The following is a 12857-nucleotide window of genomic DNA, read 5'->3' as shown; positions in this document are numbered from 1 at the left end:
GTGGCCGTGTGAGACTATTTCGCTTGATTTTTTGTTGTTTCAATGCCCTGCAAGTTGCAGGTTTCCTGCTGCAAGGACGGAGATGGAGAGCCTTGCGGACGGCTTGTGTGCCTCACAAGGGACGTAAAACTCCACCCAAGCGCTGCTAGAAACTCTAGAGAGACTAATTAAATCATTAATTGTTGTACTTTAACAGTATTGCTATCATTCAGCACCCAAGTGAAGCCTCCAATCTACTAGACTAGCTCGATAGAATTCATCTTTCTTCCCTTACAACGAACACCGTGATATTGCGCTATCGAAAAAAATGAAATGAATAATATTCCACCTTATAAGCTTCTTCGCTAACCACACTCAAATGCAAACGGCAGAAAAGAAGCTAAAGACGCACAAACATCCCAAAAAACAAAGCAGTTTTGTTGCCATTTTCAAAATTACTTCCATTATCCGGGCGATGACTTAAAGTTAATCCGCAATTTATGTTTACTCGGTTAATTTATCTTCATTCCTTTCGCCTGCAAAACAGCGGCGAACCGTTCGTAGGGGTTTGGGCCGCACTGCTCACTACAACTTCTACTACCAACCACCCTCATCCCGCCGAAAGCCCGCACACTTTGCATTATGGTGGTTTTTGGGTTCTCGTCCTCCACATTCTTGCTGGCCACTCGTGTGTAAGACGCTTTCGGCTTCATTACACCGGATGAAGGAATTGTGTACCGCCGAGGGAAAGAATTTCGCCCCGTAAGCGGTCGAACGTACCGCCGCCGAACCGAGCACGAACCAGCGTGGCGGCCCCTTTCCAGGATGGACGACTTCGACACCAAACGGCAGCCGCTCGTCAATGCAGAGGCGTACGTTCGAAGGCAACCAGTGCCGGGGCGGAGCGGTAGTCCGGCGTCATTTCTAGGCTTTCTATTTGATTTGGTCACGTACGCGCCGCTACCGGATGGACGAGCCTTGGGGCTGGGTGGTGGGTTTTTTCTTCGTACGGTCCTGAGGATTTTGCTGAGCGATTCTATCGGTCGGAGTAGAAGACGAAGAAATGGGAACCTCAAAAAAAAGTCCCAAAAAATGTACGAGAGATCTTGACCGAACTTCCACAAAGTCATCCGAGGGTCTTCGTCAAAACCAAGACGATTGCAAATCACCGAAGGACATGGGGAAGGAGCTAGCAGGAGCTCCACAGATGTCCTTTTCTTTGCACAAAATGAATGAAAAAACTGTGTGCTCCAAAGGGAAGAGGGCTTGTGTGCATGAACAAGCAGAAATTTGTCAACTTTGGGTTGAATTTTGGATTTGGATCCTAAAAGTTTAATGCTATAGTGAACGGTCTCGAACGGTAGTGAGAAGGCAACCCGAGGCAAAGCTCACTCATGACAAATTGTGCTGCCCTCTAGGTGAAGCCTTTCACTATTTAAAAGAAGCCAGTATTACCTTTTTTTTTATTTTGCTTCCAGGGAAAATTGATTTATTTTTTGGGGCAATCTTCACCATAAATGCAATCGAGAGGATACAATTCTTTGCATATCCTTTGTATCCTGCTCTTACTCCTTAGCTTCTTGCTTACTTCTTATTTATGAGGCACAAGATTATGAGGCTTTCGGCAAAGAATAACTTCCTAACGGGGCATCCCTTTTGCTACCATGCATGTAGTAGCCTGTATGATAAGTCACGTCAATAATTTCTGTCCTGAGGAGGACCTATCCATTCGGTTAGGGTGCTAAGTGGTTATGGGTGACTATGTGTATGGTTCGTTCATTTTTTATTGTTTACATACCCCTTCCAGGGCGGTACATACTCTCTAACCAGCTAGATAATCTTTTGCAATCTTATACAAAACCAACCATAAAGGACAAGTGTGTGTGTGTGTGTTTTTACAAAATTTGCACCGAATTGTCTTGTGTGTGTCCCATTCGGCTACGACAACGTCTTCTCTACAGGTTTTTCGCCCTACAGCCCACTGCTGCTGCAACAGTAGCATCCCGCGTGCGGCACAAAATTTATGGTGAAGCAATATTTACGATTATTGTTTCCTTAAATTACAAATAAATCGACCGATTCAAATTCGCCTTTTAATTTTAAACTTATTTCTTTGCCCCGAACAAGGGACGAGAAAAAAAAACCCCCCCGAGGGCGCTCGAGCTCAAGCAGCCGACACTGCGCCTGCACGTGGTGCGTGTGGCCGAAGATGCTTGCCGAGCGCCTTTACTACTGGCAAGGGATTTGGACTTAGGGCTTTGAGGGGGTGGGATTGGGCTGTAGTAATGCCTTCCCTTCGCGCTTGAAGCTAGCAACACAGCTCACCACCATCCACCCGAAGTCACATTTCATTGTTTGTATTTTAAACGCTTCGCTCACTTGTGCAGTACATGCCACCGTCACGATGACTGTGAGGGTGGCATACGCCTCGAGAGGAGCAGCAGCAAAAAAAAACGTCACCCCACGTACCATTTTTTGCGAGTTTTTTCCCTCTTCGATTGAGGGTGTACAAGCAAGAAGTGTAGAAGAGAGTTTGAAAAAAAAACCATAATACCATCGAAATAAAACACGCTGTACATGGTGCGGGAGAGGAACGAAACCCTGAACAGGACATTCGAATCTATTTCGATCTTGGTCCGAGGATGTTCAGCAGGGGAAAAAACATCCCTCCACAGTGCCAAAACTGTCCCTAATCGGGACAGTTGTACTGCGTTTTAAGACTCGCTTACTGTTGGGGAATGGGAGAGGAAGAGAATTGTTGTAGTATTTTTGTGTTTTTTTCGCTTCCTTCTCTGCCGTCAGCCTCCGATAGCCGCTGCGTGTCGCTCGCTGTCTAAATTGTGGCCACGACAAATTTAAACTTCCAATTTGTCGCAATGGCTGACTGCACTCCATCAGACTCATTGACTTCTAATTATTTTTTGCTGCTGCTGCTGCCGCTCTTTCCACTGTGCCTCGGCCCTGTCCCTCACCAAAACATTTTCTTCCATTTCTTGTCCGTGAGCAGCACATTTCCCGAAGAGGAACTGTCCCTGCACTCATCCATCCATACTGGCACGCCCGGACGCTCCCGAACGTTGGCACGTGAGCACGTGAGCACGTCTATAATTCTTGCATAAAAATTAACGCGCGCGACAGTGGTCCGTCCCGGCGGCTGAAGCCCGGGTTCGGCCGGGATCCATAAAGCATCTGAACGGAAAGATTCCTTCAGTGCTCGGAATCCCCGGAACCCTGGAATGCTCCACTGGGTGGTGGTGTTCGCCTTTTTTTTTTTTTTGCGGTGTTGTTGCTGCTTCCCCGTGTGTGTGTGTGGAGCGCATCGAATCGGACCGCTTTTGCCCATTCGCCTCTCCCATCGTCTCTCGCTGTGTCGAACGAAGATAAATGACGAAGAAATTCTTCTGAACCGGGCACACGACACCCTGGCAAAGAGCGGCGGAGGAAATATGCGATCAATATCGGAATCGTAACGGCACGGCGGAAGCGATCGTCCCCGTTCTCCTCCACCAGCCACGCGGGGAAGTACGGTAGTCGACGGTTTTCATACTTCCTTTTCCGTTGGCGTTTTTTTTTGTTGTTGTTGTTCGTTTGGTGCGTGTTGCTAAAGATGAGGAACATCTTTCGCATCTCCGCGAAACGTGACGGGCTTGAGGGGCCGCTGCTCGGAGGAGGGATGGAGGCTGTGAAACGTGCGGTCGTGGCACGTGGCTGTGTTTGAAGGGGGGAAAGGGAAGGGAGATGCTGTCAGTGTTACACTCACATACATATTGCTAATGCTTTACTGCTAAGGAGTGTGTGACAAACGGGAAACTGGAAAGGATGTTTAGTGAACTAATAAAACGTTTAAGAGTGAAGTTAGCTTCAATGGGGTCCAGTGTAGCTACATTTTGCCTCATTTAATACTTAGAGAGCTTCTTGTTTGTAAGAGATACCGTGCCGTGAGAATTGGATCGTTCACTTTAAACGCTCTTCTGACAGTAATGCTCGCTAATCATCCCAGACTTAGCATCTTCTTGCATGTAGAGTTTCTAAGTGGCATTTGTCTTTCCAAACTCTCGTTTTGTGATGTAAGTTATACAGGTGTTTACTAAGCTACTAAGTAAACTACTTAGAAGAACATACGAGAAAGCATTTCAAGTATTGAAACATACATCTGTAAACGTTCATTTCTCGCCTAAAAGCATCACGTTGTCCTTAGTCCTTAGCAACCACGTGTCGGCTAATTTCCTTAGTGATGTATCCGACACTTTACCACTCGTCTTACGCTTGTTCCTCACTCCCACCCCGCTCAAAACCCAACGACCACACGATTGACAGCCGATCGTTCGAGGGCAATGATTAATTCGCGGACCCACAAAAAAACCCTCGTTCACCACCGTGTACAGCACGTTTCACTCTGCACGGGCATCACGTGAGCAACAAGGTGATGCCACATATTTTCATGCAAATTTATGTTTATTCGGATGTTTTTCTTTACCCACCCACGGTGCCCACGGAACCACTAACCGGTATGGTTTTGGTGCCCGGGCTGGGCTGAGCTCACAAAATCGGTCTTGATGGATGATTTTCCGTTTTTTTTACTGTTGCTTTTGCGCCTCACTCACAAAACCCGAAGCAGCAAATGAGAAAAGCGGCATCGACACTTAATATAAGTGCGTGATGCACATTTTTCCAGCCATGTTCCCGGAGTACGCCGGGAACGGAATGGTAGACTGGGGGGGAAAAAAAGGGAAAATGAAAAATACTTCGTAAATCAGCACGGTGAAAAAAAAAACGGTCGGCTTCCCTCCGCCGTCCTACAAGGGGGATAATGCACCGACCAAAGACGTGCTGTTGCAGCAGGACAACATACTCGGGTACTCGGGGCCGGAAGAAGACCCAAGAAAGGAAAGGCAGACGAGGAAGAGCAGCAAACTCAGGCATGCTTGGTGCGCAACTTATTTCACGGTAAATTAGCATATATTGTTATTGGCAAATTGATAAGTATTGGATGAATTGGTGGAAAAGAGGCGAAATCAATCAGCACGTACGTACGCACGCCGGCCCACGTCTACCGGGCCTTTTCCGCCCTTCCGGTCCTTGTGGAGAGTGAAGTTTTGCAAATTGGATTTTCTTGTTAAAAATTAAGTGAACCAAAATGAGGAGGATGATGCGTGGCGTACGGGATTCGGTAAGAAATGTTGAAAGGAAGGAAAAAATTAAAATGAAAATGGAAAATGCTCTCGCTTGGCAAACGCGCATGGCTGAGAAACGATTTGTAGTGCATTTTTGGAGGAGTTTTTTTTTTAAATCAAGTTCATTGAAACTAACGTTTGTGTACTAAATCAAGGCAAAGGATTAAGCAGAAGGTAGCTAATCCATGCCAGCACAGTCACACAGCTCTCCTTGAAGTCAGTTTTCCCTTGCTAAACAACTCCAATACTCCGCCACTTTTCGACCCTCCAACCAACATCCAAGTTCATTTAATCAAGAGATTGTCGGAATACCCCTTCTACACACACACACCCACACACACACACACTTTCTTGGGCACAAAACACAGCGAGCGAACCTCCCTCGAATGATTAAGTTTTATATTTACCTAATGTTGTGACGGGGTGCCAGTGAAATTCGCACAAAGCTTACGCCCGAGCATTAACCATTCGCGACACTCCGCAAGGCAGAGAATCGCCCTTCTCCCTCCTCACAACCACTCAAACCATCGCCACGCGGGAGAAGTTTAAATAACTCGACTAATAAATTATTGAAGGATTAATATTGACTCAGCAGAGCAATAAAGACAATTAAATATGCAAAGCGAAGAGGCAAAGTGAAGAAATGTCGACAGCCGAAAGCGCAGCCTGCCGTGCCGAAGAACGGCTTAGGCGTGCTGCTCCAATTGCCAAGGGCGCCCCAAAAGGATGGCATCGCTTTCATCTGCCCACCGATTCGGTCTTTCCGGCCCGTTCCCGGCTCACACCGAAAGAAGTTCGCTTGCGGGGCGCGAAAAGTTCTACGCAAATGTAGATAAATTCTCCGCGGCCGCCTCTGCCGAACCCTCCACAAAAACACCCGTCGCTGGCCCGTCGATTTCAGCAGCGATTAGCGCAGCACCACCTCCACCTGCGAAGGGCGCGTAGACGCCGGAGATGTTCTAGCAGTGGTGGTGGTCCAACATTTTGCTGACAAAACCATCCCTTCGACTACTTGCGGGGTGGTGGGGAGTGGTCCACTGAGACGAAGCGGAAAGCCAAAATCCAACATGAAACCCTTCCACGGTTGGGGTGCTGCGGGTTGGAACTCTTCATTTTGCCATTTCGCAAAACCAACCAACCAACCAACGAAAGGGTTGAGTGTGCTCCGCGTGTGGCTTGGTTTCGGGCACGAGACGGCACACGGGACACGCAGGGGTATTTGGTGCGCTAAGACCATCAAATTGTTCACGCATTTTCGTAACGCGCCGGGCGCTGGGGAGCCGAAATGAGCTCTGTCAGAACGGAATTAAGACATTTCAACTCCTACGGCCCCGCGATGCTACAATCCTTTTACTGCGCAGGAGGACTTCAAGGGAAGTGCGTTACGTTACACCATTTGCTGGCGCGTAAAGCGCGCGCAATGAGTAAAGCCTGCTTCATCCCCCACCCCCCGCGCAGAAATGGGAGATGGGGTATTTTAAGAACTTTCACCTCGAGAAAGACGAGTGTCGGTGGGGCACCACTACGAGCCATCTTCAAAGCGTTGTGTTCGGTGGCTGTAAGACCACCGTCGGAGGCAGCAGCCCGAACAAACGCCTGAACCGTCGAGAGCCAGGGACGACATGGGGCTTTAAATTTCGGTGTTTATTCATGCTAATCAGTTCGCGGAAGGCACGCGACGTGGCGTTGCAAGGTAATAGGTGCCCTATTGGGTGTATCGTAGCTTGCCCTCCTCCGCTAACTCGGTCTGTGACGCAGATGAGGTGATAATTTTGCGCTCCAATGGGTTGTTACAATCCCGGCGAAGACTATTGGGGTTACATTTTTTCAACGGGAAGTGGAGAGGTTTGCTAAAGAGCCAGCACGAAATGGCAATTCCAAATGACAAGACAAATGTACCCGCCCGCTTTTATTGCTTTGTTGGTGGGGGATGCTGACGTTTCGGGCGAAGTAATCGAAACCGACGAGTTCGATGCGCAACAGTATCGTCACGTGCGAGGAGCGTTAACATTGCTGGAGAAGCTCAACTTTTCATAATTATCACTTTTGAAGGTAGCAAAAAAAAAAACAACAAAACCCTGCACAACATCATTTATCTGCAAGAACTCATCTCGATGACAGTCATTTTCCGAGAACTACCCCCGGCTTTTCCGGTACACCTGGTACACATAATATCCGTCCACTTAGCCCGTTCCCTCGCCAAACTCTCTTCTTCAATCGATCACTCACCCCCCACCCACCCAACAACACCTCCCACTTAACTCCATTAGCGTCACCGATACACACCGGACGGCCGGGCGCACTGGTACGCCACTCTGTACCACAAAGGGCACCGGGAGACCGATCACACAAACTGTTCATGAATTGATCTCATCAAAATGGTCCACAACAAAAGAGTGCCCGTGAGGGGGAAGTGGGAAGCAGGGAAAATAAATGATAATTCCCAGTGCCCAAATGTCCGCCCTACCCATCCAGCATCCGCGCTTCCCAGCAAGTGCCCGGAGTCAAGTCTTGTATATTAAACATCCGTTTAATTTCCTGCTGTTTCATTCAATTATATCCTGCTGGTTTCGGTAGGAGTGTGGTAGGACACCATCCTTTCACTGTATCCCTTCAATCCCTGCTCGTGCTGTTTCTCTCTCTCTCTCTCTCTCTCTCTCTCTCTCTCTCTCTCTTTCAGTTTGTGAGTGGGTTTTTGGGATTTATCATCATCCTCGCCGTCGTGGTTGTTCTGATCCTCGTCGCCACTGCACGCTATAAATATGACTAATAATTCACTTTCCCTTTCTGGTACACACCCACACACACACACGTCTAGTCCCTTCCTTTATCTGGGTGCTTATCACCCCTTTCACGGCACCCCGTAACCAGTGCGTCCCACTGCTGTGTGTATGCTAGGAGATTAGGAGGCGTTAGATTAGGTGGCCGCCGGCCTAAACTGTCTCCCACTGTCGGTGTCGGAGGGGAAGGGAGGCCACCGAAAATATAAAAAAAAGTTAAATGCTCTCAACTAGCCCTTGCTCACGCACCTCATAATCCTTTCCTTCGCGTGAACGGCCGGCACCGGGAAAATGGCATAGCCCCGAAGCCGTTGTTCGACAAAACATCAACATCCCGCTGGAACGCTCCCGCGCGCGTCATCACGTGGTGCGGCACGTGTCGCACACAGTGCCGCGCCGTGGCGGCTTGACTTCTCCCATCCTGAGGCTCATCCCGAGGAGTGTGTGTGTGTGTGTGTGCGTTACGGTACAGTTTTCTGGGGGCAGCTTTATGTTTTATTGGTAGATTAAAGGAAAATATTTTGCTGCGGCAAAATAGTGTGCACTGTTTGGCTCTCCCTCCAACACATCCAATCGGAGCCAAATAACATCGGAGAGAAGTGGGAAATTTAGCTAGTTCCCTTTAAATAGCTCACCAAAGGTAGAAAAAAACGGCCGCTGGAAGAGAGAAAAAACTCCTAAGCCGAAACGCTAACATCACTTCCGTGTAACCTTTATCGTGTGCAGCACAAAGGCACCCAAATGGGCCTGCAGAGAAGTGAACAATTGAAAGTTTTAAAAACGAAATAACCAAAACACACGTGCACTCAATAATACCGACACGTGGCAGCGTTGAGCAGGAGCGCTGGGAGGCACGGGAGCAACATAGCAGCACGAAGTAGGCTGGGTATAGGATTTCAATTGGAATCGAAAGAGGAATCCAGTTGGTCTGTACGAGCAGCTCGAAGTAAGTGAAGTCTAATGAGAGATACATGGGAAGCCAATCAGTGAGTGAGTTGAGTGACTTGTCTTACTAATCGAATAATTCTAGAGCACTGTTTTGCACCGGAACAAGGTGTTGTAATTTTACCACAAAAGGGTAATCGAATGACAGCGAATGATTGTGGTCAGTTGTTGCCAGCAATCGGTGGATTCCACTGACAGCCTGCATTTAATCAACCAATTCCGAAGACCCTGTGCACACAGGTCACGTGTCCTGTCCGCCGGGCGGCCCGGAGCCTTTAATAAGTGTCAAGTGAACGCCTCTGCGCCGCGCTGTAATGACGTTCCATTTGTTTCGCTGCAATCGCATATCAATCGTGCCAGACTGCTAAACCCATCATCAGTGAAGGTCACTTTATTGAAGGGTTGACTTCAATTCGATCACTGTTTCATTCGGAGCCTCTTCTCACGATCCCGAACAGTTTGGAAACCTGTTTCGGAATCTGGGAGCGATCGGAGCGGACTGATAAGCCCGTTGGAGCCCATTCAGCCCATCCCGGGCCGAGGAGCGAAGGGGTGGAAAGCAATTAACCCAGCGACGGAGCAAAAGATTAGGATCGAAAATTCAGCTGTCGAAGTTTCGGGGGATGCGATCCGTGCGATTCGATTAACGAACGGTTCCCATTCCTGGGCTGAGCGCAACGTTTGGCCACCCCACAACGCTCCCGGGCGAAAGCCGCTTATCGGAAGGTCCGAAAAAATGTGCGAGTGGGCCGAAGGGCGAGAAGCCGCAACACAGACAGGAACAGACAACAACAGACAACAAAACCGTGGCAATAATCGATTTGATTGAATCACAGCTCCCGGACACCACTCCGCAAGCTCCGTTAGCAATTATTAATATCAGTTGTCGATTCGTTTTGTTTTGGGAACCCTGTTTGTGAGTGTATTTCAGCAATGCGAAAGATTGATTTGGGGCTCAAGCTTGGCAGTGCGGGTCATAATTTGCCTTTTACGCCGACCTTATTCCGGTAGCGGTTTAAGAGGCAAGCTGCTCCACCGCATGATGACTTTCCTCTTTTAAGCGTACTAAATTCTCATTTCACTCTTTTGCAGATCAACGGATTTCTGTTCCTGCCAACCCAACAACCACCCTGGGTAGTGTTGTGTTTGTGTGTGTGTGTGAACTGCAAACAAATGTGCTGGGAGTGTGTGGGCTTTTTGCAACGCTTTCAAGTAGCAACATCATTAAACATTCCCATGAAAGATAATCGACTGACTGGAGATTATTAAAATTAATGACCAGGCAGTGACGGTAGCACGGTAGCCGAACCATTCATCAATTGAGGCCCGGGCCCAGGGCTGGAAGATTGAGACGTTTGCTCTAGATATTATTAATATTCGGTCCGTTTCGTTCCGTGAGCTCAATAGATACACGGGATAAGCAAAAGCTAGAATATGTTGAAGTACGCGTGACTAAGATGTCCGTTACATGGATAATAACTGGTTAAACACCTTAGAAATGATTGAAAGTGGGTGCCTTATAGATCAGTAGTTCAGGAACAGCTCCTTCTTAAGAAATGCATGCTTTGATCGTTGCAAATGTCCTTGCTTTTGTAGTGTTCATGGCACACTGAGTCACCTGTCGGATCTCTTCGATCAACTGTCAAATTAGTGCGACTGAAGCAAAGGCCCCATTCGGAAACAACAGCAGCCAAAAGCTGCAATCTCACCACAGAAACTCATCACCCAACCGAGTAGTTAGCACTTCAATCTGTCTTCTCCTGTGAGAGAGCACATTGCACCTTCCCTTAGATCAGTGGCCAGTATCAGCAGGGAGTCATCTTCAGTGTAGCAATGTGCATCCAGCAGCAGCAGCAGCAGCAGCAGGTTCAGGAAGGAAAATTAATCGTATCACAATCGCCACCCGAAGCGCAACGGCAAGTGTGATGGACGTCGAAATCCCTTCCCCCGCCCATTGGGTCAGCTAATTTTTCCCCCTCCAAAAAAAAACCAACAAACCCTGTTATGCCTCCGACGATGGTGAAAAGACCTGCCTAGAAGTGTGCTCTCGAACAAAACACAACAAGGATGAGCGCGCTAGACACGCGCTTCTCGTATGCTGCGGGGTTCGTAAAGAGCACGACCCAGCAGCACGCATCAACAGGGCGCGTCAGTGCGCGTCAGAACGAGCCCTTCAACAAGAACCCACCGTTTCGGTGCACCGGGTTTGGGCGCAGTGGCACCTCAAGCAACAGAAGAAGAAGTAGTCGCAAAAACGCAAGTCACCGCGATGTTAAAAAGCAGGTAATTGATTGAAAACGCTTTCATTCCCATCGCCTTCGGTGGTTGAGGGAGTTCATTTACTTACCCACTTCCCCAATTCTACCGAATCACGATCACACATGGGCAGCTGGCATGGGTTGGACGCACAGTGGATGAAGCCCACTGTGACAACTTCTTCCATTAGCGGAAGGCTTAACGTCTGCGATGTAGCTCTCTCTCCGTGACAGGCCCACGCGTGAGCCTTCTGCCAGTGGGTCTTTTTGTGGCGTTTTGGGCTTCAGTTCAGTTGGGCAACAAGAACCGACCCGCCACGCTGCCTGTGGGCTTCCACAGTTTGTTTACCGAAAGCGATTCGTTCCTTGTGCGCGCGCTCTCTCTCTCGTCTGCCTACTGGGGGCTGCTTCAGTTTTTGTGCCTCATCATTTCGATGACGTTTCCTTCGATATCACGAGTGGCTCGGTGAGTGGAGAGCTGCATGCCAGCGAGAAGCTGCCTGTCAATCGATGTGGCCTAACCTCACCAAATGCCACGCAGTGAGGGGGCATAGCATCGAAACTGGAGGTAGAGAGAAAAAAAAAACAGGACATGAGAAGGCTCTTACGGGGGTAGATGTTTAGAATGGTTGAAATGCTTACAAAGTAGTGACCCCATACAAAGTGTTTTGCCTTTTTTTCTGTTATTGTTTGTGGAGTGATACAATGGTGAACATGCAGCTTATACGAGATTCGAAGCGTTTAGCGAGATTTATACCTTTTGTAAAGGTGATTCGACGATTGGAAGGGATCAAAGGACGTATCTCTTTCACTTAATCGCTCTGGTCGTACTTCACACAGGCAGATCCCAACATCCATTAGAGACACTCATCTCGTTACCTTTTGGGTCTTTCGTGCTTAACTAAGATCCTACGATGACCGTGGTAGGTGGTCTCTTGCTGCTCAGAAGAGTTTACTTGACTTTAACTCAACTTGCTGCCCAAACTAACAAATAGAATTTTAAATCCTTTCCAGTTAGGAACTCTGATTTTACTATTTTTGAACCGAGCATGCTACTCACAAATAAATCCCCAGTCCCCAAAAAGCGCTTCCGTTTTGGGGCGCGACGGTGAACATAACAAAGCATAAAACTGACTCCCGTTTTGCCCATCATCTTCGCTCTCCAACGGCGAACGGCGCACTCCACCGGCCAACGGTAGTGCGGCTGTACCCAAATTCAACGTCGATAACTTTGACTTTCCTTCAGTCCAAACCATCCCCATTTTCAGGTTGCCAAAAAGGCTCCCGCTGCCAGATGTCACCGAAAAACAAACCGTCGAGAACTACCGTTTTCTCCCTTCCCCAACAAAAATCGTGACTATCAGCTGCTTTGTGTCCAGTTCGCCCAAACTTCGCACAACGCTTCGTGTCGATTTATGAGCCGGTAGTCGAAAATTTATAATTTCGGCTGCCCTTTTGTTATCTATAAATAATCCCACCGTCCAGACCAGAGGCAAGAACCCGAGCCAAATCCAAACTTCCGCTCGGGCCTCACAATGAAGGAGTCAAGAGCGTTGGGGCGCGCGCTCGCTTTCGAAGAAATCGTTGGCCGGTACATCCAACACCCCACAGGCACTACCAGGAATTTGGCCAATGCTCGATTTTGCGGAATTTCCTTGTATCGTTTCTCAATCGGTGCCGGGGACCCTCACGTACTGGAGGGCACAATTGCCGAACCAGTGGGG

At 48.4% G+C, this 12857-nt stretch overlaps 1 protein-coding gene across 1 annotated transcript; it reads left to right on the top strand.

Moving 5' to 3' along the window:
• The first annotated feature begins 10164 nt into the window (after positions 1–10164).
• On the top strand, positions 10165–12545 carry LOC121602304. The gene is made up of 2 exons (XM_041931076.1): positions 10165–11161; positions 12380–12545. The coding sequence occupies exons 1-2, from the start codon at positions 10946–10948 to the stop codon at positions 12488–12490; spliced, it is 327 nt and encodes a 108-aa protein (XP_041787010.1). The 5' UTR covers positions 10165–10945; the 3' UTR covers positions 12491–12545.
• Positions 12546–12857: the final 312 nt, after the last annotated feature.

The sequence above is a fragment of the Anopheles merus genome, unplaced genomic scaffold, assembly GCF_017562075.2.
Source record: "Anopheles merus strain MAF unplaced genomic scaffold, AmerM5.1 LNR4000397, whole genome shotgun sequence".
In the NCBI taxonomy this organism is placed as follows: Eukaryota; Metazoa; Arthropoda; class Insecta; order Diptera; family Culicidae; genus Anopheles; species Anopheles merus.
Note: the sequence above shows the minus strand (reverse complement) of the source record. Positions and strands in the feature narration are given on the sequence as shown.